This window comes from Argentina silus, assembly GCF_951799395.1.
Source record: "Argentina silus genome assembly, chromosome: 18".
NCBI classification, from domain to species: Eukaryota; Metazoa; Chordata; class Actinopteri; order Argentiniformes; family Argentinidae; genus Argentina; species Argentina silus.
In genome coordinates this window covers 16,962,794-16,985,398 of record NC_139672.1, presented here as the reverse complement: position 1 = coordinate 16,985,398, position 22,605 = coordinate 16,962,794, and the positions used below count along the sequence as shown (strand labels likewise).

At 49.2% G+C, this 22,605-nt stretch overlaps 2 protein-coding genes across 2 annotated transcripts in view; one reads left to right on the top strand and one right to left on the bottom strand.

The window, feature by feature from the left end:
- Positions 1 to 4,455, top strand: part of pus10 (pseudouridine synthase 10) — an 8,144-nt gene extending 3,689 nt beyond the window's left edge. Inside the window, 11 exon segments of the mRNA XM_083689636.1 lie at positions 299 to 315; positions 318 to 338; positions 341 to 382; positions 1,493 to 1,618; positions 1,837 to 1,893; positions 2,052 to 2,128; positions 2,297 to 2,352; positions 2,555 to 2,672; positions 3,116 to 3,258; positions 3,437 to 3,536; positions 3,712 to 4,455. Of these exon segments, the coding sequence (XP_083545762.1) occupies positions 299 to 315; positions 318 to 338; positions 341 to 382; positions 1,493 to 1,618; positions 1,837 to 1,893; positions 2,052 to 2,128; positions 2,297 to 2,352; positions 2,555 to 2,672; positions 3,116 to 3,258; positions 3,437 to 3,536; positions 3,712 to 3,750 (796 nt within the window). The 3' untranslated portion in view covers positions 3,751 to 4,455.
- A 3,153-nt stretch (positions 4,456 to 7,608) lies between these two features.
- akt3b (v-akt murine thymoma viral oncogene homolog 3b) lies at positions 7,609 to 19,520 on the bottom strand. Its single transcript, XM_083689650.1, has 14 exons — positions 19,295 to 19,520; positions 16,096 to 16,538; positions 14,947 to 15,072; positions 13,964 to 14,075; positions 13,285 to 13,429; positions 12,138 to 12,269; positions 11,941 to 12,006; positions 11,673 to 11,741; positions 11,187 to 11,309; positions 10,780 to 10,908; positions 10,139 to 10,353; positions 9,679 to 9,766; positions 8,465 to 8,567; positions 7,609 to 8,192 (listed from the first exon to the last, which is right to left on the bottom strand). The coding sequence occupies exons 2-14, from the start codon at positions 16,139 to 16,141 to the stop codon at positions 8,107 to 8,109; spliced, it is 1,440 nt and encodes a 479-aa protein (XP_083545776.1). The 5' UTR covers positions 16,142 to 16,538; positions 19,295 to 19,520; the 3' UTR covers positions 7,609 to 8,106.
- Between the last annotated feature and the right edge of the window lie 3,085 nt (positions 19,521 to 22,605).

Sequence of the window (22,605 nt, the reverse complement as noted above, 5' to 3'; positions counted from 1 at the left end):
TCTCTCTCTCTTCTTTCTCTTTTCCTCTCTCTCTCTCTCTCTCTCTGTCTGGCTCCCCCCCCCCCCTCTCTCTCTTCCTCTCTCTCTGTCTGGCTCTCTCTCTCTCTCTCTCTGTCTGACTCTTCCTCTTTCTCTTCCTCTCTCTCTTCCTCTCTCTCTCTCTCTCTGTCTGACTCTTCCTCTTTCTCTTCCTCTCTCTCTCTCTCTCTCTCTCTGTCTCTCTCTCTCTCTTTCTCTCTCTCTTTCTCTCTCTCTGTCTGTCTCTCCTCTCTCTCTCCCTCTCTCTCTCCCTCTCTAGAAAGTTTCCCTGTCCCCCTCCCGGCCAGCCAGTAAATCCATCGCCAGGACATCCACTGTCTCCATACGTCTGTGTTTGTGGCAGGTAAGGTTGAAACCTCACCTCAAACCCCCTCAAACCCCCTCTAACCTCCTCAAACCTCACCTCAAACCCCCTCAAGACCTCCTCAAACCTCCCTCAAACCTCACCTCAAACCTCCTCAAACCTCCTCAAACCCCCTCATGAACCACAGGTAAGGTTGAAACCTCAAACCCCCTCATGAACCACAGGTAAGGTTGAAACCTCAAACCTCCTCCTCATGAACCACAGGTAAGGTTGAAACCTCACCTCAAACCCCTCAAACCCCCTCAAACCTCCTCAAACCTCACCTCAAACCCCCTCAAACCTCCTCAAACCTCCTCAAACCTCACCTCAAACCTCCTCAAACCTCCTCAAACCCCCTCATGAACCACAGGTAAGGTTGAAACCTCAAACCTCCTCCTCATGAACCACAGGTAAGGTTGAAACCTCACCTCAAACCTCCTCAAACCTCACCTCAAACCCCCTCAAACCTCCTCAAACCTCACCTCAAACCTCACCTCAAACCTCCTCAAACCCCCTCATGAACCACAGGTAAGGTTGAAACCTCAAACCTCCTCATGAACCACAGGGCTCAGTAACGTTTCATCTCACATTGTGAAATTAAAATTCGACTGGGTTCCAAACTTAAGATATATTCAGAACTCAAGAGACTGACTTTGGATGTGGCCTGGGGTGGTCCAGTGGTCCAGCACCACGGCCTGGGGTGGTCCAGTGGTCCAGCACCACGGCCTGGGGTGGTCCAGTGGTCCAGCACCACGGCCTGGGGTGGTCCAGTGGTCCAGCACCACGGCCTGGGGTGGTCCAGTGGTCCAGCACCACGGCCTGGGGTGGTCCAGTGGTCTAGCACCACGGCCTGGGGTGGTCCAGTGGTCTAGTACCACGGCCTGGGGTGGTCCAGTGGTCCAGCACCACAGCCTACAGTGCACATGTACGCCCGTGTCGGCATGGGTTGGAATCCGGCCCTTACCCTGCTGACATGCCCTCTCCTCCTTACTTTCCTGTCTCTCTCCAATGCAAATAAAAACAGGTATACGAGTGGGACTGAAAAAAAACAAAACCTTTTAAAAAAAAAAAGAAAAAAAAAAGATGTTTGACGTTGTCCTTGATTCTCAGGGAGGTACAACAAGTACTCTCGTACCCTCCCCCAGACTCCCTGGGTCATCGACGGAGAGAGGAGGATGGAGTCGTCCGTGGAGGAGCTGATCGCTGCCCCTCTTCAAATCTCTTTCAGGGCCGAGGGTGAGTTTATAACAGGGGGAGGCTGGCGGAGGTAGAAATTGGAGGACGGGCTCATTGTAATGGATGGAATGGTATCAAACACATGTGCTTATTGATAACAGACTGCACAAACGATCACCTCAGATTGGGGTACAGGTACATCCAGACTGACACACTGATTAATCCATCTGGTATGTATTAGTAATGCCTGTCTCCTCTCTCCCCCGTGGCCTGGGCAGAGTTTAACTTCTCCTCTTCAGGAAGAGAGGACGTGGATGTGAGGACGCTCGGAAATGGTGAGACACACACCTGCATCCAGACCAGGGGAGGCTGGCCGAGGTAGAAATCCAGCCTCCCCTGATACAGACCCTCGTCAGTGTCGGCGGTGTCAGTGTCTCAGGGGTAACGGAGGTGTCAGTGTCTCAGGGGTAACGGTGGTGTCTGTCTCTCTCAGGTCGACCGTTTGCAATGGAACTGCTGAATCCTCACAGGGCCAGGCTCAATAAGGCTGAGGTCCGACAGCTGCAGGAGGTACACACACACAGACACACGCACACACGTTCAGACACACACACACACACTACCACACACACACACACACACACACACACACACACACACACACACACACACTACCACACACACACACACACACTACCACACACACAGAGGACATGACAGTTGTGTCCCCTCTCACAGACCATCAACCAGTCGTCAGACAAGGTCAGAGTTCGAGATCTACAGATTGTATCCAGGTGAGCATCACAGTACACTTCATTCATGACCCGCTCTGCAGCTCACTGACACACTATACCTACAGAGATCTCACCTGTGTGTGTGTGTGTGTGTGTGTGTGTGTGTGTGTGTGTGTGTGTGTGTGTGTGTGTGTGTGTGTGTGCGTGTGCGTGTGCGTGTGCGTGTGCGTGTGCGTGTGCGTGTGCGTGTGTGTGTGTGTAGAGACGCGATGGGCCACATGAAGGAGGGGGAGGAGGAGAAGACTAAATGTTACACAGCTCTCATCTGGACCCTGAGGCCCGTTGAGGAAGACGACATCGCCTTCATTCAGGACATCAAAGTGAGTCCAGCTCAATAACCATGATTCTGAACCGTAAACCTGAATCTAGAACATTACCCTAGAACATTAGAACATTACCCTAGAACATTACCCGAGAACATCAGAACGTTACCCGAGAACATCAGAACGTTAGTCGACAGGACTAGCTTTTGTTCTAGTCAGTATCTTGAGACAGTTTCCTTTTCTTTAATCAAACAAACAAGTTTTACCAACTAGAATGTCTTAAATGTCATTATTTCTTAATATAAGGTATTTTGTCTTCTAACTTTATAAACCCTTGTGGATGTGGTAGAATGTGTGTAACCCTCAACGAGACCTCTCAAATGTTGTTCGTACTTCATATCAGCCATTTTGTCTTCTCTGTATATAAAACTATAAAATAAACATGACTTTATAAACCCTTAGATGTGGTAGAGTGTTTGTTAACCGTCTGGCTCTCCCAGGACCTGAAGATCGCCCAGAAGACCCCCCTGAGGGTCCTGCACCGCAGGCCGCTGGCCGTGAGGACACGCACCATACACACCATGAACACACGCTTCCTGGACCCGCACCACTTCTACCTGGAGCTGAAGACGCAGGCCGGGACGTATCCTTACTGCTGACACACACACACGCACACGCACGCACACACACACACACACACACACACACACACACACACACACACACAGAGGCAGGCTTGTACACACTTAACGGACAGACAGACACACACACACCTCCCCTCTTCCAACTACGTCTCCTTGACCCTTGACCCTTGTCTCCAGTTACATCAAGGAGTTTGTCCATGGAGACTTCGGCCGTACCAAGCCCAACCTGTGTGAGCTGCTGAAGACTGAGACAGACATCCTGGAGCTGGACGTGGAGGTGGGCTCATCACACTCACCTCAATATGTTACAATATACAATACAATGTTTAGCTGTTGAGATACCACATAATATTGATGATGATACCAATACATAGTCGACTACAGTTGACAGGGTCTCAAAAACCTCGTATTGATCGAGATGTTTGTGTCTCTCCTCTCTCTCTGTTCTCCAGTCTGTAGACGTGGACTGGCCCCCTGCCATCCCAGAGTGAGTGGGGGAGGGAGCAGCAGGTTGAACTCTGAACTCTGAACTCTGGACTGGTACTGTTGGGAGATGCCAGGAACTGGTGCAGAACCATACAGTACCTCCCTGGAGAAGTCCAGCCTCACCCATCCTGCTGGCCTCACCTTTACCTGGGCCTCCCAGCCCCACAACACCACCTTATCAATGGACCTCTCAGTCTGGACAGCTAAAACTATAGGGCAGCTGCTGTGCAGTTCCACTGATCTTCATGCCACATGGATGGGTCAATCGATGGTTTGGTTTCAACCCAAGGTCAATCCAGATGATGGTTAGATTAGTGAATCTGTGCAGCACCTGCTGCTGTTGATGACCTTGAGCTAGCAGGACTGTAGGACATGTATCAGTGATTGTGGTCGATTCTCAAAAGCCTTTTCCTTGATTCCTCGCGTCCTCTCTCCTCGCCTCCTTCTCAAAACTCATTGGAGGAGGTCAGAACTTATCCTCCAATGGCCTTTGAGATGGACGTGAGGGTTGAGGACAACAGGAAGCAAGGAAAGGCTTCTGATATTTGACTTGTGTGTGGATGGAATGGGGGTGTGGATGGAGGAAGAGAGGGAGGATAGAACCACTGAAGGAACCAGAGGAAGAAACAATGATTGAATGAGGCAGAATCTCAAAATCACTTTGACCGAAAAATGATGTTTCAACCAGTGGAGGCTGGAGGAAGTAGAAATCGGAGGACGGGCTCATTGTAATGCATGGAACAGAACGAGGGATGGTTTCTTATTCCATTCCATGCATTACAATGAGCCCGTCCTCCGATTACTACCCCCACCAGCCTCCACTGGTTTCAACAAACCTTGTTAGCATGTGAATCTTATTTTCATAACATACCATGATTTATATGTACAGTAGAAAGCTTGTCAGTAGTTCTATGCCCAGACTGGTTTTTCTTAGTTTATTCTCATATGGCTGTATATAGATAACCCATGCAAGAGGTTGTTGTTGACATTAAATGCTGTCCCCCCCCCCCCCATTGCTGTACTGTAACTTGTGTTGCATGCTGATTTGTTTAACTCATTCAGTGCCGAGGGTGAATAAAGTCGGCCCAAATTGTCAACATTCTAGAGTGCCAAAGGGTGACTTTATTCACCAAGAAATGCATAAAATATGATGCTTCATTTTGTAGCCAATCAGAGTGTTGTTGCTAGGTAAACACCACATAGAACACTCGGCACTCCAGGTGGTGAGTGTTCCGGAATGATTTGGCAGTTGGTGATTTAAATTAGGGAGGTGCAGAAGTGGGTAGTTCAGGAGCAGAGATGGACCTGATCTTCTGAGTGCGTCCGTGGAACGGACGTGATGTGTAATCACAGGCCCTTTCTCAATTGTTAGAAACCTGATTCCTCTCATCCTCTCCTCCATCCACTTACTACTCAAAGCACATTGGATGAGAAGACCTAGGCCCCTCCCCTTTACATATTCTCCTCCAATGCTCTTTGAGAAGGAAGGGAGTGGAGGAGACGTCCTAACTCAAGTCTCGTCCTCTGACTTCAAGGATTTGACTGACTTCGTCCTCTGACTTCGAGGATGTGGTCTTGGCCTTACGGTAGACGCTTGTGCCTTCCATGTAGAAGACCAGGGTTCGAACCCTGCCAATCACATATGTAATAATGTCTCCTCAGACCTGTAACTCCTCTGCTGTACACTCCATTCTAATAAAAACCTGGATATTATTTTCCAATACATGTTTGGGTATGAGTAATGTCTGGGACCTCACTTTGGGGCCGCACCTTCTGAAACATCCCACAGGCAAAATAAACGACAGATTGACGACATGAAAACCCTGAAATGTATTCTTTTTTAATTTAATTCAAAATAAATACTACCACGGCAACGCAAGTCCACTACTGGGTTCTTGCCCTAATGTTTTGGTAAGAAAACAAACAAGCAAACAATTGAAAAAAAAAGAAAAGAAAAAAAGAAAAGAAAAACAAAAAAAAACCCAAAATGAACATCTGGGTAAAAAACAGAGCAGTTTTAGTTAATGCATCCAATCAACGAGAGGTCGTCTCTCTCTGACTCTGAACAGCAGGACTAGGTAACACTGCCCAGATAGAAGGACACAAACATAGAAATAAAACCAGTACTATGGTACAAAAAAGGGGGGGGGGGGGGGTAGGTACTGTTACCATAACAACCTGATGTACTGTACTGATCCATCACGTGAAAAACTGAACATGGTCCCACTTCGACTTTCAACAGGGAACAGAAACGTTGACAGTGCATACGCCACACACTCGGTTCATATTCTTCCTCTTCATCATCTTCGTCCTCTTCCTCTCTCACACAAGCTTGGAGGGGTCCGTCGACCGTGGGGGAATTTGGGGGGGGGAAGGGGGGGGCGCTCTCCCTCGTCTCCATGGGAACCACCACTGACTGGACAGACAGGTAGGTCGTTGTCGAGGAGGCAACATCATCATCATCATCAATCACAAATGGAATGTCATCCAATCTTGACGTTTTCATTTTTTTGTTTTTACATTTTTTTTTGTTTTTACATTTTAAACCAGTTCTGAGTGTCTTTTTTTTTATCTTTCTTTCTCGGTCTTGGTTCTCTTCATCCAGCTCCTGAAGTAGTACAGTCACACACCAAAAAAGGTTCATCACGTCTGCCCACTTATGCCACTAATAAGAACAAAAAGAAAGGCATTGCATATTTACATCACAAAAGGTGAGGGAGCCACAACCCTTTCTTTACCATTCTCTCACAGTCTCTCTTTCTTTCTTTCTTTCTTTCTCTCTCTCTCTCTCTACCTGTAACTCACCATGGCTCAATTTCATCTGCCACCCAACATGATTAGTGATATTTGATACCTTCCTTGCGCCTATCACTTGGGGAAGAACATCAAAATAGTGTGTGTGTGTGTATTGATGGGAGTTTTTTTTTTTTTTTTTTCAGTCTGTCTCAATCCCTATCTGTAAATCTCAGCTCAGACTCTGAGGTTAGCGTTAGTGTGTGTGTCTTTATGAACGTAGTGTATGTATGTTTGTGTGTGTGTTCATGAGTGTATTAGTGTGTGTGTGTTATGACAGCATAAGGTGGACATGTACTCTATAAGCCACGTTCCTTGTGTAAACATCCATATACCACTAGTAGTTCTACAGCTATGAGAATTAAACAAGTTAATAAATCAAATGACTGTGGAAATGATGCAAAAAGGCCTGTGTTAATATCAGACCTGGGTCACAACAGTATTCATAATCATCTCAAACACTTATCTGTGCTTGATTTGAGTGCCTGGCGCAATGGAACCAAAAGGAGTAGTTCCAGAAGTCCTCACCCATCTGGCAGACTCAAGCAAACGATCCAAGTGTTAGAGAGTATTTGAGAGTATTCTGAGTACTGTCTGGCCCCTGGTCTGTTTATATAGTATAGTAGCTTTTGAATCCCTGATGGGTAGAAAGCTAAACCGGTAGCTGAGTTGAATACGGTTGTGCTCTGTGTTGCCTGAGTGAACCCGTGCAGTTATCTGGCAGTTTATAGTGTTTCAGTTCAAACATAAACAAAACTAAAAATAAAATATCTGTCTGGAAATGAAAATAGCAATAATACAGAAATGAAAAAAAGAAGAGAAAAAAGAGAACACTGCAACAATGAATCGAATGAAACCAACTCGTCCTTCGTTCAGTCTTTTTTTTTTCCCGTTATTTTTTTTTTCGTAGAGTTTTTTCTTTTCGTATTTTTTTTTCGTCGACAGCGTTTCTCGTTGCCATGGGATTGGGGAATGTGCGCTACCATGGCGTTATATGCGAAAAATAATAATCGTTGGGATGAACCACGAGCCATGCACTTATTCAACTAGGAACGCCCCCCCCACCCCCCCCAAAAAAACACCCTGTCTGTATGATACGAAACATCTGCAAACGTAAGGCAACATTTTTGGTTTTGTTCCCTCGTACGGCTCTTCCAAACCAAGTGCAAAAAAAAGTCAAAAAAAAAAAAGAGGACAAAAAAAAAGAAAAAAAAAGAGAAGGTAACAGGTCAACATCAACCTAATACTGACGGAGATAAAAATAAATAACAAAAACAAAAACAGCCTTCTGCAGTAAATAGCGTTGAAAATGTAGGAGACTTTTTCTTTCTTTTTTTTTTTTTTTTTTTTAGTGTGGGGAGACTGGTTTGAGTCGAGCCCACTGTGCAAATACCCCTTTTAGAGTCCCTAAGAACAACAACGGCTTCTCCTCCTCCTGCTGCACGGCGTGGATACAGAGAAGGAGAAAAGAGGGGAGACTTTTCCTAAAATGGCTACGGGTTTTCCTCGAATGGGGCGACGATACTGGCTGGCTGGCTGGCTTGGCTGGCGCAGGGTGATGACGTCACTCACTCCCGACCGCTGGCCGAGTAGGAGAACTGTGGGAAGTGAGGCCTCCGCTCACTGTCACCCGCGTCCATCCCATCTTCATCATCTGGAGGGAGGGAGGGGGGGGAGGAGGGAAGGGAGGGGGGGGGGGGAGGGAGAGACAGAGAGAGCAAAAGGGAGGGGTAGAGAGAGAGAAAGAGAGAGAGAGAGAGAGCAACAGGTTGGTCAGGGAAAGTGCAACACACCGGCTGGTTGTGAAACATCAAGTAAGATGTCAGTCTTTTGTGCCTTATTGTCAACTAGGGCCCTGAGGTTTTCCTAGTCAGGTGGTCAGGAAAAACTCCTGGCCCCAGACTGAGCCACCAGAGGGGTACTCACATTTCTCCGGGGGGGTGATGGTGATGGTCTGTGCCGTGAACTCCTCGTCAAAATACCGGGTGTCCGTCTCTGAAGAAACCTGGGGCATGAAAGGTGGGACCAGCTGGAGGGGACAGAGAGGGACAGGACTGTCACGTGTGTGTGTGTGTGTGTGTGTGCATGCATGCATGCAACAGAGGTAGTTCAATAATAACCCTGCCTCCGACCCAAAGTCTTGCCTTAGCTACCACACTGAAACCTTCGCTTTAAGTCAGCAGGCTAACAGTCACGCTGCGTGCAAACGACGCAAGTTTGAACCCAGGTTGGTCACATGTCGATGGCGAGCGATGTGTCTAGTTGCTTCTGAGTAGGTGGGACAACTCTGTTGGTTACCTTGCTCAGGTATTTGTGCTCAGGTATTTGTGCTCAGGTATTTGTGCTCAGGGGTTCATAAGCTTGTTCAGTTGTTGGTTGAAGCTTTGCTGACATGAGGTGACAGTCAAAAGCAGACAAGTTTCCAGGATAAACCCCCAAAAACATGATCGTCTTTGTGAGGCAGTGATGAATGTGTAAATCGCACCAGACAGGTAAACCGGATGTCCTGAGACACCGCTGTCTCCTAATGAGGGCCGATGTCTCCTAATGAGGACCAATGTCTCCTAACGAGGGCCGGTGTCTCCTAACGAGAGCTCATGTCTCCTAACGAGGGCCGGTGTCTCCTAACGAGGGCCGGTGTCTCCTAACGAGGGCCGATGTCTCCTAACGAGGGCCGCTGCCTCGGCCATGAGGTCGTCTCGTTCCCAGACACTTCCGCCCAAACGTGTGAAAGGTCTGGTGGACCAACGCGTCAAAATTAGAGTTTTAATAGAAAGACCATCGAAAAACGAATGGCAAACATCCATTAGCTCCTACTTCGCATAAGTCATCTCCCACCCCCACCCCCACCCCCACCCCCACACCCACCCCCACACCCCAGGTCTTGCACACCACACGTTTCTAATTCGGAGCTACGCCTCTCAGCCGTGTGACTCACTGAAATCGAATAACAACAAATACCTTACTCAGTAAATTCACTCCCACTAAGGCCGGGTTTGAGTCATTGTTATTCCAGGCTCACATGCACTGCGAGCAACAGCCTAGGGATGAGGTTATCGATGAGCTAATTGTCTGAAGAAAAAAGGCTGTTTTCCGGAGGAGATCTTCAGTGGAAACAGACTCCTCTCTCTCTCTCTCACCTTTTTATCGTAGACATCTTGCCAGTCGACAGTCACAAAGAAACTGTGACGCATGATTTCCTTGGCATCATCCGGCCCCCCGCCCAGCCTGTCACAAACACAGAGACGCACATCTGAGCATCAAACTGGTTCCTTGATGCTCTGTCATGAGACTAAAATAATACAAGCCTGTTTCTAATCCTGGAATAACAGAGAGGTGAATGAGTTCTCACTCACCTGGGTTTAGTAGAACAACTTCTGTGTGTGTGTGTGTGTGTGTGTGTGTGTGTATCTGCATCTGTGTGTATCTGTCTGTCTGTGTGTGTGGCTGGCTTAACAGAGGGGTGAATGAGTTCTCTCACTAGGGTTTAGTAGGACATCTTCCGTCTGTGTGTGTGTGTGTGTGTGTGTGTGTATGCCTGCGTGTGCGTGTATCTGTGTGTCTGTGTGTGTGTGTGTGTGTGTGTGTGTGTGTGTCTACCGTTTGTTGGGGTCTTTGATGAGCAGCCCGGACAGCAGGGACTTGGCGTCGGAGGACAGCGTCCGGGGGAACTTGATCTCCTCCATGAGGATGAGCTCAAACAGCTTCTCGTGGTCCTGGTTGTAGAAGGGCAGTCGACCACACATCATCTCATACATGACCACGCCCAGACCCCACCAGTCCACCGCGCGGCCGTAGTCATTGTCCTCCAGGACCTGGAGGAGGGGGGGGGGGGGGGGGGTAAGGACATTTGTCAATCAGCACATAAAGGAGAGCAGGGATCGGATCACTCTCATAAAGGAGAGCAGGGATTGGATCACTCTCATAAAGGAGAGCAGGGATCGGATCACTCTCATAAAGTTTGAATACTTTTGACAGCATTACATCATCTTTATTAGCTTTACACTGACTCTGATGACAGCTGGGTCCCGTTCAGGAGGACTGTTGCAGACTGGGCAGTATGGACGTGCAGTGAACAGATCTGACATGTTTCTGTACTCTACATGTCTGGTCTACACAGCACATTGCTTTCTGAACATTCCACAACAGTGTGCCTTGCCGAACCCGACCCAGACATGGCATCATGGGTAGTGTAGTCCCACCAGGCTACAGCACTGTAGTGTTAGTGTGTGAACTCTGACCTCTGGCGCCAGGTACTCGGGCGTGCCGCAGAAGGTCTTCATGGTGGCGGCGTCGGTGATGCCCTCTTTGCAGAGGCCGAAGTCTGTGATCTTGATGTGGCCATCTTTGTCCAGCATCAGATTCTCCAGCTGCAGCACAGAGGGAGAGAGAGGGGGAGAGAGCCAGAGGGAGAAAGAGAGAGAGAGATATGTTGAGAGAGAGAGAGAGAGAGAGCGAGCCGGAGGGAGAAAGAGAGAGAGAGAGATGTTGAGAGAGAGAGAGAGAGAGAGAGAGACAATGGATGCATGGGAACATCAGCCAGTGTGCGGGTATTTGCTTTCTTCTCATGTGCTATTTCTGGTCCCTCCATCTGTAAATAAGTTGGATGTGCGTACACCGCTCTCCTCCGAGCCTGCTGACGGTTTACCTTGAGATCGCGGTACACTATCTTGGCGGAGTGCAGGTAGTCCAGAGCAGAGACGATCTCGGCACCGTAGAAACGGGTCCGGTCCTCAGAGAACACCCGCTCTCTCGACAAATGGAAGAACAGCTGTCGGGGAAAACAGGCAAAAAACAAACATCTCCATACTGTACCGGCAATTAAAACAAACATCTCCGTACTGTACCGCCAATTAAAAACGTATGCATCAAATTTCAGGTGAATTAATTGAATTATTTCTAAGAGGCGATGTCATACAGTTGAATGATTTTTCCGTGGCGCGTTCTCTCCCTAGAAGAGGCTTGGACTGAACGTTGTACGTACGGTACACTTGTACTGTACTGTGTCTGATGAAACAGGCAGTGTGTGGAGTTGTTTACAGGTGGGTACAGGTGAGTACAGGTGAGTACAGGTGGGTACAGGTGGGTACAGGTGGGTACAGGTGGGTACAGGACTACTGGTGTGACCTCTCACCTCTCCACCGTTGACATACTCCATGACGAAGCACAATCGGTCCTTAGTCTGGAACGAGTACTTCAGAGACTGGAGGAACAAGAGACATTCAGACAAACAGGTATGTGTGTGTGTGTGTGTGTGTGTGTGTGTGTGTGTGTGTACCTCCTGCAGCTGTTGGACCCCTGCCTTATTGAGCCTGGCCCTGTGAGGATTCAGCAGTTCCATTGCAAATATTGTGTGTGTGTGTGTGTGTGATGTTTGAAAGTCTTTGCTCAACAATACTCACAGTTAGGAATGGGTGTCGTGTGTTTTTTAATACTCTGCTCTCTGTCAGTGTGTGAGCGACTTCATCCTGTAGAGAAAAAAGAGAGAGAGGGAGGGAGAGGGAGGGAGAGATAGTGAGTGCATGAAAGAGAGACAGACAGAGAGACAGGCGTAGACACAGACAGACAGAGAGACAGACAGACAGACACCATGCGTTACCTTGGCTATGATGACCTCCTTCTTGAGGATCTTCATGGCGTAGTAAGTTCCACTGGCCTTCTCCTTCACCAGGATCACCTTCCCAAACGTGCCTTTACCCAGCAGCTTCAGATAGTCAAAGTCATTCATTGTCTGTGATGAAGGGATGAAGAAAAGAAAGAAAGGAGGAAGAAAAGAAGGGGGAAGGAATGAAGGGGGGGAGGAATAAAATGGATGAAGGGATGAAGAAAAGAAAGAAAGGAAGAATAAAAAAGGGAGGAAGGAATGAAGAGGAAGAAAATAAAAAAGGGAGGAAGGAATGAAGGGGGGGAAGGAATGAAGGGGGGGAAGGAATGAAGGGAGGAAAAAATGAAGAGAGGAAGAAAAGGAGGGAGGAAAGAAGAAGAGAAGTAGGGCGAGTGAGGACATCTCTTAAACAGCACCTGCGTTCCCCAGCAACCTCAGACCTCCCCTCTCCTCTCCTCTCCTCTCCCTCTCCTCTCCGTCTCCTCTCCTCTCCTCTCCTCTCCTCTCACAACAGCCTCAACACTCCAAAACACCACCTGGTATATCAACCTGTCTGTCTGACCTGTCTGTCTGTCTACTCACCATAATAGAATAGAATTACACCATTTAGCCGACGCTTTTATCCAAAGCCACTTACATTGCAGTGAGTGCATACATTTCAGTATATATGGTCCGAGCGGGAATCAAGCTAGGGTGTAGGGAGTAGGGGCTAGGGTGTAGGGAGTAGGGGCTAGGGAGTAGGGAGTAGGGGCTAGGGTGTAGGGAGTAGGGGCTAGGGTGTAGGGAGTAGGGAGTAGGGGCTAGGGAGTAGGGGCGTAGGAGCTGACTTGCCCTGGTTCATTCAAAAGCAGGCAGCTGGTTCTCAGGACAACTCACACATCCAATCTACACATTCATCACTGCCTCACCAAGACGATCATGTTCTTTTGGGGGTTTATCCTGGAAACTTCTCTACAATTGACTTGTCACCTCGTGTCAAGCAAAGCTTAAACCATCAACTGAACAAGCTTAAAAAGCACAAATACCTGAGCAAAGTCAACCACAGAGTTGTTCCACCTACTCAAAACCATTTGGAACATTCCGTGAAGGTCTGGGTTTATGTAACTGCTCACCGACGGGGGGGGTGAGGACCAGGGCTGACCTTTCGTTTGTGTTGGCTGGTGGACGTGTCCATCTCCTCCTCGTTGACGTTCTCGATCTGGGACGTGGGGCTGCACAGGATCCCCTCCTCTTCCTGTTTGGCCAGCGAATCAGCCACCATCTGGATAGCCTCCGCCCACTCATCCCTACAACCAACCAGTGTCATCAGAACACGCCCCATGAACATGTGGACATGCCCCTGTGTGTGTGTGTGTGTGTTGTGTGTGTTGGTCCACCTGTGTGTGTGTGTGTGTGTGTGTGTGTGTGCATGCGTGCGTGCTGGCCCACCTCTGTGTGTGTGTGTTGACCCACCTGTGTGTGTGTGTGTGTGTATGGTGTGTATGTTGGTCCACCTGTGTGTGTGTGCGTGCGTGTGTGCTGGCCCACCTCTGTGTGTGTGTGTTGACCCACCTGTGTGTGTGTGTGCGACGTGGCTCACCTGTGTGTGTGTGCGACCTGGCTCACCTGTGTGTGTGTGTGTGTGTGTGTGTGTGTGTGTGTGTGTGTGTGTGTGTGCCTGCGTGTTGGCCCACCTGTGTGTGTGTGTGTGGGTGGGTGTGTGTGTGCGTGCGTGCGTGTTGGCCCACCTGTGTGTGTGTGTGTGTGTTGGCCCACCTGTGTGTGTGTGTGTGTGTGGCATGTGTGTGTGTGTGTGTGTGTGTGTGTGTGTGCTGGCCCACCTCTCGTCAGGCGTGTCCACGTGGAAGGTCCTCTCTATGACGGTGGTCCACTGCAAACAGCGGATGATGAAGGTGTTGGGCTTGGGCCGCTCCGTCTTCATCAGCTGACACTCTGGAAGGAGGGAGAGAGAGGGAGAGAGAGGGAGGGAGAGAGGGAGAAAGAGGGGGGGAGAGAGAGAGAAAGGGGGGGGAGGGAGAGAGGGGGAGGGGGAGAGAGAGAGAGGGGGAGGGAGAGAGAGAGAGAGGGAGGGAGAGAGAGAGAGAAAGAGGGAGAGAGAAAGAGAGAAAGAGGGGGGGAGAGGGAGAGGGGGAGGGGGGGAGAGGGAGAGGGGGAGGGGGAGAGAGAGAGAGGGGGAGGGGGAGAGAGAGAAAGGGGGAGGGAGAGAGAGAGAGAGAGGGAGAGAAAGAGGGAGAGAGGGAGAGAGAGAAAGAGGGGACAGATAAAAATGAGATGATGGTGATAAGAAGATGCATCTGTCATTACGTGAAAAGGAGAAAAAATCCATGTGTCCCTCAGGTGGCGGCGCCTCAGCTAGAGAGGACATCTTCACATCCATATTTATAGGCCAGCAGACAGAAGGCTGTAGCAGACACAGCTTACAGAGACTGGGTCCTCAGTCCCGAGTTAACCCAGGACGATGAAGGCACTCAGACGCTAAACTACAGAATCAGCAGTAAAAGGCACGACAGGACAGCGGAGGCTAATGGAGGTAGAAACCGGACGATTTCCACCTCCACCAGCCTCCATTTCACTCTGTGTGTTTTCGAAGTGTGTGGACCAGCAGAGGCTGGTGGAGGTAGGAGTCGGAGGACCGGCTCATTGTAATGCATGGAACAGAATAGGGAATGGCATCACATGTTTGATACCGTTCCTCAGTTCGTTCCATGCATTACAACGAGCCCGTCCTCCCGATTTCTACCTCCTGATTTCTAACCCTGTCCTATAGGACTGTTCCAGCCGGACAGGCGAGGGGAGGACGTACTGGCGACAGAGAAGTTGTTGAGGGGGTAGGCCAGGTCTGCATCCTGGGGCTTGTCCTTGTATCCGATGAACGAGCCGTCGTTCTTCAACAAGAAGTAACGCGGTCGCCAGTTCTTTATATACTCTCCTGAAAACAGAGAGAGAGAGAGAGAGGGGGGGGGGGGGGGAGGGAGAGAGAGGGGGGGGAGAGAGACAGAGAGAGAGAGAGAGGGAGACAGAGACAGAGAGAGAGAGAGAGACAGAGAGAGAGGTTCTGTGTTCAGAATCAGATACCATACACTAAATACAGGGAAGGCTGGCAGAAGTAGAAATCGGAGGACGGGCTCATTGTAACGCATGGAACAGAATGAGGAATGGAACCAAACACACACGTTTGATACCATTCGTCATTCCGTGCATTACAATGTGTCCGTCCTCCGATTTCTACCTCAACCAGCCTCCCCTGATTCTAAGCAGTACGCTCAGTTTTCAGCATTTTTGATTGGCAATTAGCATATATATATATATATTAAAAAAAGGGGTTTATTGTGGTTAATCCACGGTTTAAACGGGGCAGTCATGTGTTTGCAGGAGTGTTGAGACCGTACAGGAGTGACATAAAGAGGGTTGAATGGTGCATTCACGTGCTTCTCAGAAACTATTAAAAATTCCAACTTCAATCTCCCGGAAAGCTGCCATAATCACACACCCCATTGGTTGATTGAGTCAGAGATAGCTCCGTGAGGAAAACCCATTGATCTCTGAATACAGAAACGCAATGTTCCTTAGCTGCGTATTTCTGAGAAACAGCATCATGAATGCAGCATCACTGTCTGCCTGTGACATTTTCACGGAGCAACAAAACACGTTTGTCTGGAAGCAGTTCAACTTTCAACGCCCCCCCCCAGCGGTCTGCCGTCTGTGGACTGTTACTCTACTTGGTAAGAGAGCTCAGAGGTGCTCAAAACAATTCAGTCTGACGGCTGGGGTCTGGGAGGAAGGAACTAGGGGGTTATCCTCATCCTCTGTGTGTTCAGAGTGCCCCCCCCCCCCCCCCCCACACACACACACACACAATTAACTGGAGGTTTAGGTCATCATCTGTGTTCAAAGTGCCACAGACAGACAGACAGGCAGACAGGCAGACAGACAGACAGACAGACAGACTCACCTCTCTTCTGGACCCAACCTTCCTTCACAACGTTCTGATCGCTCATGGTGGCTCCGCCTCGTCACTCAGCCCAGGGGGGGTGGGGGGGCGTGGCGGGGGGGTCGTAGGTCGAGGGTCAGCTGTCTCGACCCGGCTGTCCCTGTCTCTACCTCACAGACACACACACACACACACACACGCCCACTCTCTATCCTCACTGACTGACTGATGCTGTGTTCTCGTTCCCTCTCTCTTTGCCTCTCTCTCTCTTCTTTCCTTTACTCTAACTCCCTTGACTTTCTTTACTTCTTTTCTCTCTCTCCCTCCCTCTCCTCAGACTCCCCCCTCACCTTTTCTCTCTTCCGCTCACACTCTCTCTCTCGCTTTACTTTCCTCACCTTCTCTCTCTCTTTCTTTCACTCTCTCTTTTCTCTCTCTTTCAGGCTCTCCAGCGGTGAGTCAGCCTGGAAGGAAACGGGAGAAAAAAAAAAAAAAAAGAGTCCATGGATCGCTCTCAACTCTCTCCCCTCCCTCCCTCCCTCTCTCTCTCCCTCCCTCTCTCCCTCCCTCCCTCCCTCCCCTCGTTCCTTACAAACACTTACGTGAGAACCGGAGTCATTGTTAAGAACCCAGAACACGCTTCCTCCCGTCCCACCCACCCGCTTGTCCCCTTTCCTTTCTCTCTCTCTCTCTCTCTCTCATACACACACACACACACACAGACAGACAGACAGACACACACACACACACACACACACACACACACACACACACACAGACACGCCTAAACTGCTGATGCAGCATCACTGAAGACAGTCTTAAAAGGTACCCATCCTGAGGGCCACCTGTCCTTGCTTTACCCCCGTCACCGATGGATTACCCTGCAAGTGTGACGTCTAATACCCCTTTCACACGACAGAGCCAAACCAAGCTGAACTGGGCTGGGCTGGGCTGGCCTGGCCTGGTTACGCATCCTCCATAGTTGTGGTAACAGTACCGGAGAAGGACAACGTGAACAGAAAATGTCCGAGCCAGCACAGTACGGCTCGGGTCGGTCCTGTCGTGTGTAAAGCCCTTAAAGTGTCTAATATCCTTTTCACACTACAGGGCCGACCCGGACCGAACCATGCCGGCTCAGACATTCTCCTCTCAAACTGTCCTTTCCAGCACCGTTTTCCGCAACTCTGGTGGATGCTTAACCAGCCCTGCCCTGCCCAGCCCAGCCCAGCCCAGCCCTGCCCGGCCCAGCCCTGCCCGGCCCAGCCCAGCCCGGCCCTGCCCGGCCCAGCCCAGCCCGGCCCTGCCCGGCCCAGCCCGGCCCTGCCCGGCCCAGCCCGGCCCTGCCCTGCCCGGCCCAGCCCGGCCCTGCCTGGCCCTGCCCGGCCCTGCCCGGCTTAGCTCAGCTCAGCTCAGGAGTGTAAATTAGGGGTTTAGTGAGCTATTATGATATGCACAAACAGCCTTAGAGGCGGGGTCAGAGGTCAGGGGCATAGCCACTGGTAAGCACCAGGGAGAGAGAGAGGCTCAGTTCCAAATCCACACTGGCGGTACTACACATCAATGTATTGACCAAGCATGCTAAGTGCTATGCTAGTGGGACTATTGGAACACAGACAGGGTTCCGCTGCTGTTGAGCTCGGCTCAGGCGTCCGTCCCTGAGGCTGTGTGTTTACGTTCGTACTACGTATTAAACTCCAGCAGCCACCAGACCTGCAATCTGGCATCTCTCTGAACACATTTATCAACCTTCTATCCTGTACGACACACACACCCGGGGAGGCTGGCGGAGGTGGAAATCGGAGGACGGGCTCGTTTGTGATGCATGGAATGGAATGGGGGACGGAATCGAACACGTTCCTCATTCCATGCATTACAACGAGCCCCGTCCTCCGATTTCCACCTCCTCCAGCCTCTCCAGATCTACCACCATGACAACGAGGAGAGGGATCTCAGGTGATCACAGCAGATCGCATGGCAATCCATAGCCTTGATACCATTACTGAGGTCTCATGTTACCTGTCCGCAAAAATTGTTTCATTTCTGATGAAATTATGAAAACGAATGCATTTGTGCCCATCGTGGATGACAGAACGTACGTCATGTATACTCATCTCATACATCCTGTAGGCCTACCATTACTACCCAGCCACGAAGCTGTAGCAGGGTGTCAGGTTTGAATAACACCCAGGGCAGATTGCCTGCCTGCCTGTCAGTCATCCCATATTGTTCCATGTAGACATAGAAGTCTGGAGACAGCTCTCTCAAACACACACACCACAGTATTTTGATCTCAGAGACTGGAGTCCTGTCAAGAGAGAGAGGGAGAGGGAGGGAGAGAGGTCGACTCCTCGGCTATATGTGGAAGACCTGGGCATCGGGAAACAAATATATAAGAGCAACCAAACCAATGTCAACAAAAACAATGGCTGACGGACTCCATTTGAGAGGACATGGCTAACGGTGGTGAACCGAGCACCCGTTTCACAATGAGCCGCTCTGCCATCAATTTACCAGACATGGTTCGGCCTCGGACTCCAAACAAACACACATATTCAAACAACAGCTTTTGTTTCAAGGGCGTGAGGTGTCATTTACTGTTACATAATAACATCCGCCTGGGCATACACACTTAATTGTACAATAAATAGGAAACGCACACAATTAATGTCCGTGTAATGGTGATTTGTAATCATTTTTTACGCTGCCAGCTGAGAAAATGTCAGGGGACGGGGGGAATGAATTTGTAAACCAAACTAGCCTGTCTGCTCGCTAGCTGATGCTGGATGCTAGGCTAACGGACTAGCTTAGTTACATAGCTGTCAAGCAGTCTCCCTTTTTTCTTGACTTGACGTTTCTTCTTTTATACAACCTTCTATATCCACGAATTGGCGGCTTGTGTGACATCTTTGCAATATCTCAACCATAAAAACGTATGACAACGTTTTAATACGGAGGAAATGGCTTCGCTAGAGCCGAAAGGGGGCCTGGGCCGAGGCCAGACATCACCCCATCATCCTAGCCCGACCGCTGCAGCATCACCCAGCATCCCAAACCTGCTAGCCCGATAGCATGCTAGCAGCTGTACCCACCCATTTAGCGGTTGAAAACACGCTTCCACGGCCACCGAAATAATGCGCCACAAACCACAGGGCCCCCGAACACCCTGTCTGCTTTTGATTTCCCGGTGTGAATTTTCATAATATTGTCGAGCTGTTTTTACCTGGCAGTCGGATAACGAACAGGGACACCCCCCTTGGCTTTGCGCGCTTGTGCTCAATCCGACGCAGCAAAAAAAAAAAAATATATATATTTGGAGAGAGGAACAGTCAGCGGTACGAGCAGAAGAAGGACCGTGGTGTATCCATCGCTGCTGATGCTGCGGCCAGTTACGGTGCCCCTGAAAAGAACGGTTTCTCAGACGGTGCGGTGCGGTGCGGTGCGGCGGCGGCTACGGTAGTCCTCCCCCGGCTACAGGCTCCAAGCAGCTGCCGCTCGGTTCTAGAGGAAATCTCGTGACGTCACGTATAGACAGATTTCGGGCCGACTTCCCTCCTCTCTCCCCTCCTCATGGCTCCCAGTCGCTTTTGTTGGCCCCGGCTTTTGTTGGTGTCTCTCTCCCCCCCCCCCCTCCTTGTCATGTATGTTGTTGTTATGACCAGATGCAATGCCACCACCACCACCACCACCAACAGTGAGGACACAATTATCTATGACTATTAAAAACCGTTCAAGACAGTCGGCGTATGGGGCAGGATACAATTCAGGGAGATTCTCCTCCTTGATAAAACATGTTAGGGACTGATTTCAGATGAATCCTGAGAGCAGCGTAATTTAGGCTGTGTCAATGAATGGATGCTTTGTTTTAAGATTTCCATACCGTCTACTCCCTCGACGGGAGCGCAGCAGGGTGCCAGATGCACAGCTCCTGCATATGAGATGCACAAGAGGATCATGAATCTAATTAATTCCAATGAAATGTTTGTATTTGGGTTGAAATTATGTGAACCCTTCACAGATGTATATTCTATCCTAATTTCTGGCTGAACATTGAGTTTATGTGCCGTTGTCAGATCAAATGTTTACATTTTGGGAGGGTGATGGTGGAGCATGCTGTTTTATTTGGAGTTTAGCATTTCACATGAACAAAAGTATCATATTTGACCAAAGCACTGACAGCACATGTGGTTGTCCCCCCTAAAAAACAAATTCATCATTGACTTCTGAGTACATACAGTAGGCCCTGTTGGAGCAGAGAACACAAGATATAAAATGTTTTTTTTAAAGAGAAACACCCCCCTCTAGTGTTCAAAAGGCAAACTGAAGACATCCATCGATACGTTCGATGCTGTCTCTTTCCACACCCAGACAGAGTCTGGCTAGCAGCCTGGTCGTCTGGCAACCCCCCCCACCCCCCACCCCCACCCCCAAATGTTCTAACATGTATCATGCGCTGATAAAAATAAATAAGCTATTTTGGGGTTAAGTGGTTGAGCCACCTATTATCAACCGAAGGCCTACAGCGTGCCCAAAGTTTCTTTATAATAATAATAATATTACTACTACTACTACTACTAATAATAATAATAATAATAATAAAAATAAAATAATAATAATAATAATTGCTTGGACTTATATAGTGCCTTTCCATCTTATACAGCTGCTCAAAGCACTTTACATTATACAGGGAATTAATCTTACCCGCTACAAATGTGTAGCCCCCACCTGGGTAATGCCAGGGCGCCCATTAAGCGGCAGAAAGCTCCCCGTATGACACGGTTGGAGGCTCTGTAACCAAGACCAAGTCATCCAATTACTGCAGCCTGGAGCCTCCAGGTTACCTGGGCGACTTGATTAGAGTGGTGTGTGAGCTTACCCCCTGTGTTAGTGTCAGTTGGCTGAGTGGCCCAGTTGTATAGAGAGATGGATGGCAGGGTTAGGTTTCTCTCTCTCTCTCTCTCTGCTCTTTTATAGAGGGAAGCTGTTGAGAATCATTTAGATTAAGTAATAGTACGGTTAATCAGAAACACTGTTTGTTTGTATTGAAAAACAGATACTATTCTATATATTGACTCAGCCACAGATATCAAATGAAAGTGTTTTACATCACTCTGTGTATTCAGCTTGATGAACATTGTGTTCCCTCCTATTTGAATTCTACTGGCCATCTTCAGAACTGTTTTTATTCAAACGTTTCTGCCAAAGTTCTGGAATGCCTGGTGGCTGATTTAAGTGAATACAGTCAGCCGTAATGCTGTCCTTATGCTGAAACTACAACAACAGCAGCCCTTGGCTAGCAGGGCACAGGGGGCCGTGGGCGTCAGCACATCAATGCAGCAATGTTGTGTGTCCTGTCCAACTGCCGGCTCAGGTATGGGCGGATCAGGAGTGGCTGTCAGACTACATGAGTTCAAGGACACAGAAGCATCCAGCCTGTTTAGGTGAGTTGAGAATGCTAGCTATGTAGCTAGTTAGTTAGCAGCATTTACTGTACTGTTCAAGGCACCTTCTAACAGTCCGGTCTGGTTCTGAGCAGTGTACTGGTTCTGAGCAGTGTACTGGTTCTGAACAGGGTACTGGTTCTGAACAGCGTACTGGGCTGAACAGCTGCCTGGTGTGCCTGGTGTACCCACTGACATTGACCCCACCTCATAACCGCATGTTCACGACATGCAGTATGCATGTACACGCAGCACACACGCATGCATTTTGACATTGAACTTCATGTATGTATGCATTATGCATGTGATGCAGATTGTCAGTGACATGACCTTAGCACTGCATAAGCAAACAGGGTCCCACCACCACCCACCCTTCAGCCTCCACCCACCCTTCAGCCTCCACCCACCCTTCACCTCCTTCTGTGTCACTGGTGTTCCAGGGTGCAGCGGCAGGGCAAGGATGTTGGCGGGCTGTACCCCGGCCAGCTGGGCCGAGTCCACGCGGTCCTCTCACCGGACCACAGGTACGGAGAATGAGTAGGCCCGGGGAGGCTGGTGGAGGTAGGAATCGGAGGACGGGCTCATTGTAATGAATGGATTGGAACAGAATGAGGAATGGGTATCGTTCTGTGTTGCATTTCATGCATTACAATGAGTCCAGCCTCCGCTTTCTACCTCCACCAGCCTCCCCTGGAGTAGGCCTGTTTTTAAAGACTGTGTTGTTATCATTGCTATCATTTATAACATTATAACATTTAACTGACAGAAAAATTACTTATAATAGCTTCGGATCATTATCAGATGATATTAGACATCATAAGGCAGGCATACTAACATTCATAAGAAGTCTTACGATGCACTATGAACACTTTTACTGAACACATACATAACTGTATGCTCCAAGTTAAGTGTTACCAAAATGGTCTCCTTGGGGAAAGCAAATGTTATCTTATCTAATCGAAAATGCTTTACACTGTGAAAGCCCATATGGCACAAACAGCAGAATGGAAACACACGGCAGCTGCAGACTGTCGTCAGTTTTTGAGACAGGCTGCAACAGTCTCTGCTGTTCCATCCTACTCCACCTCTTCTC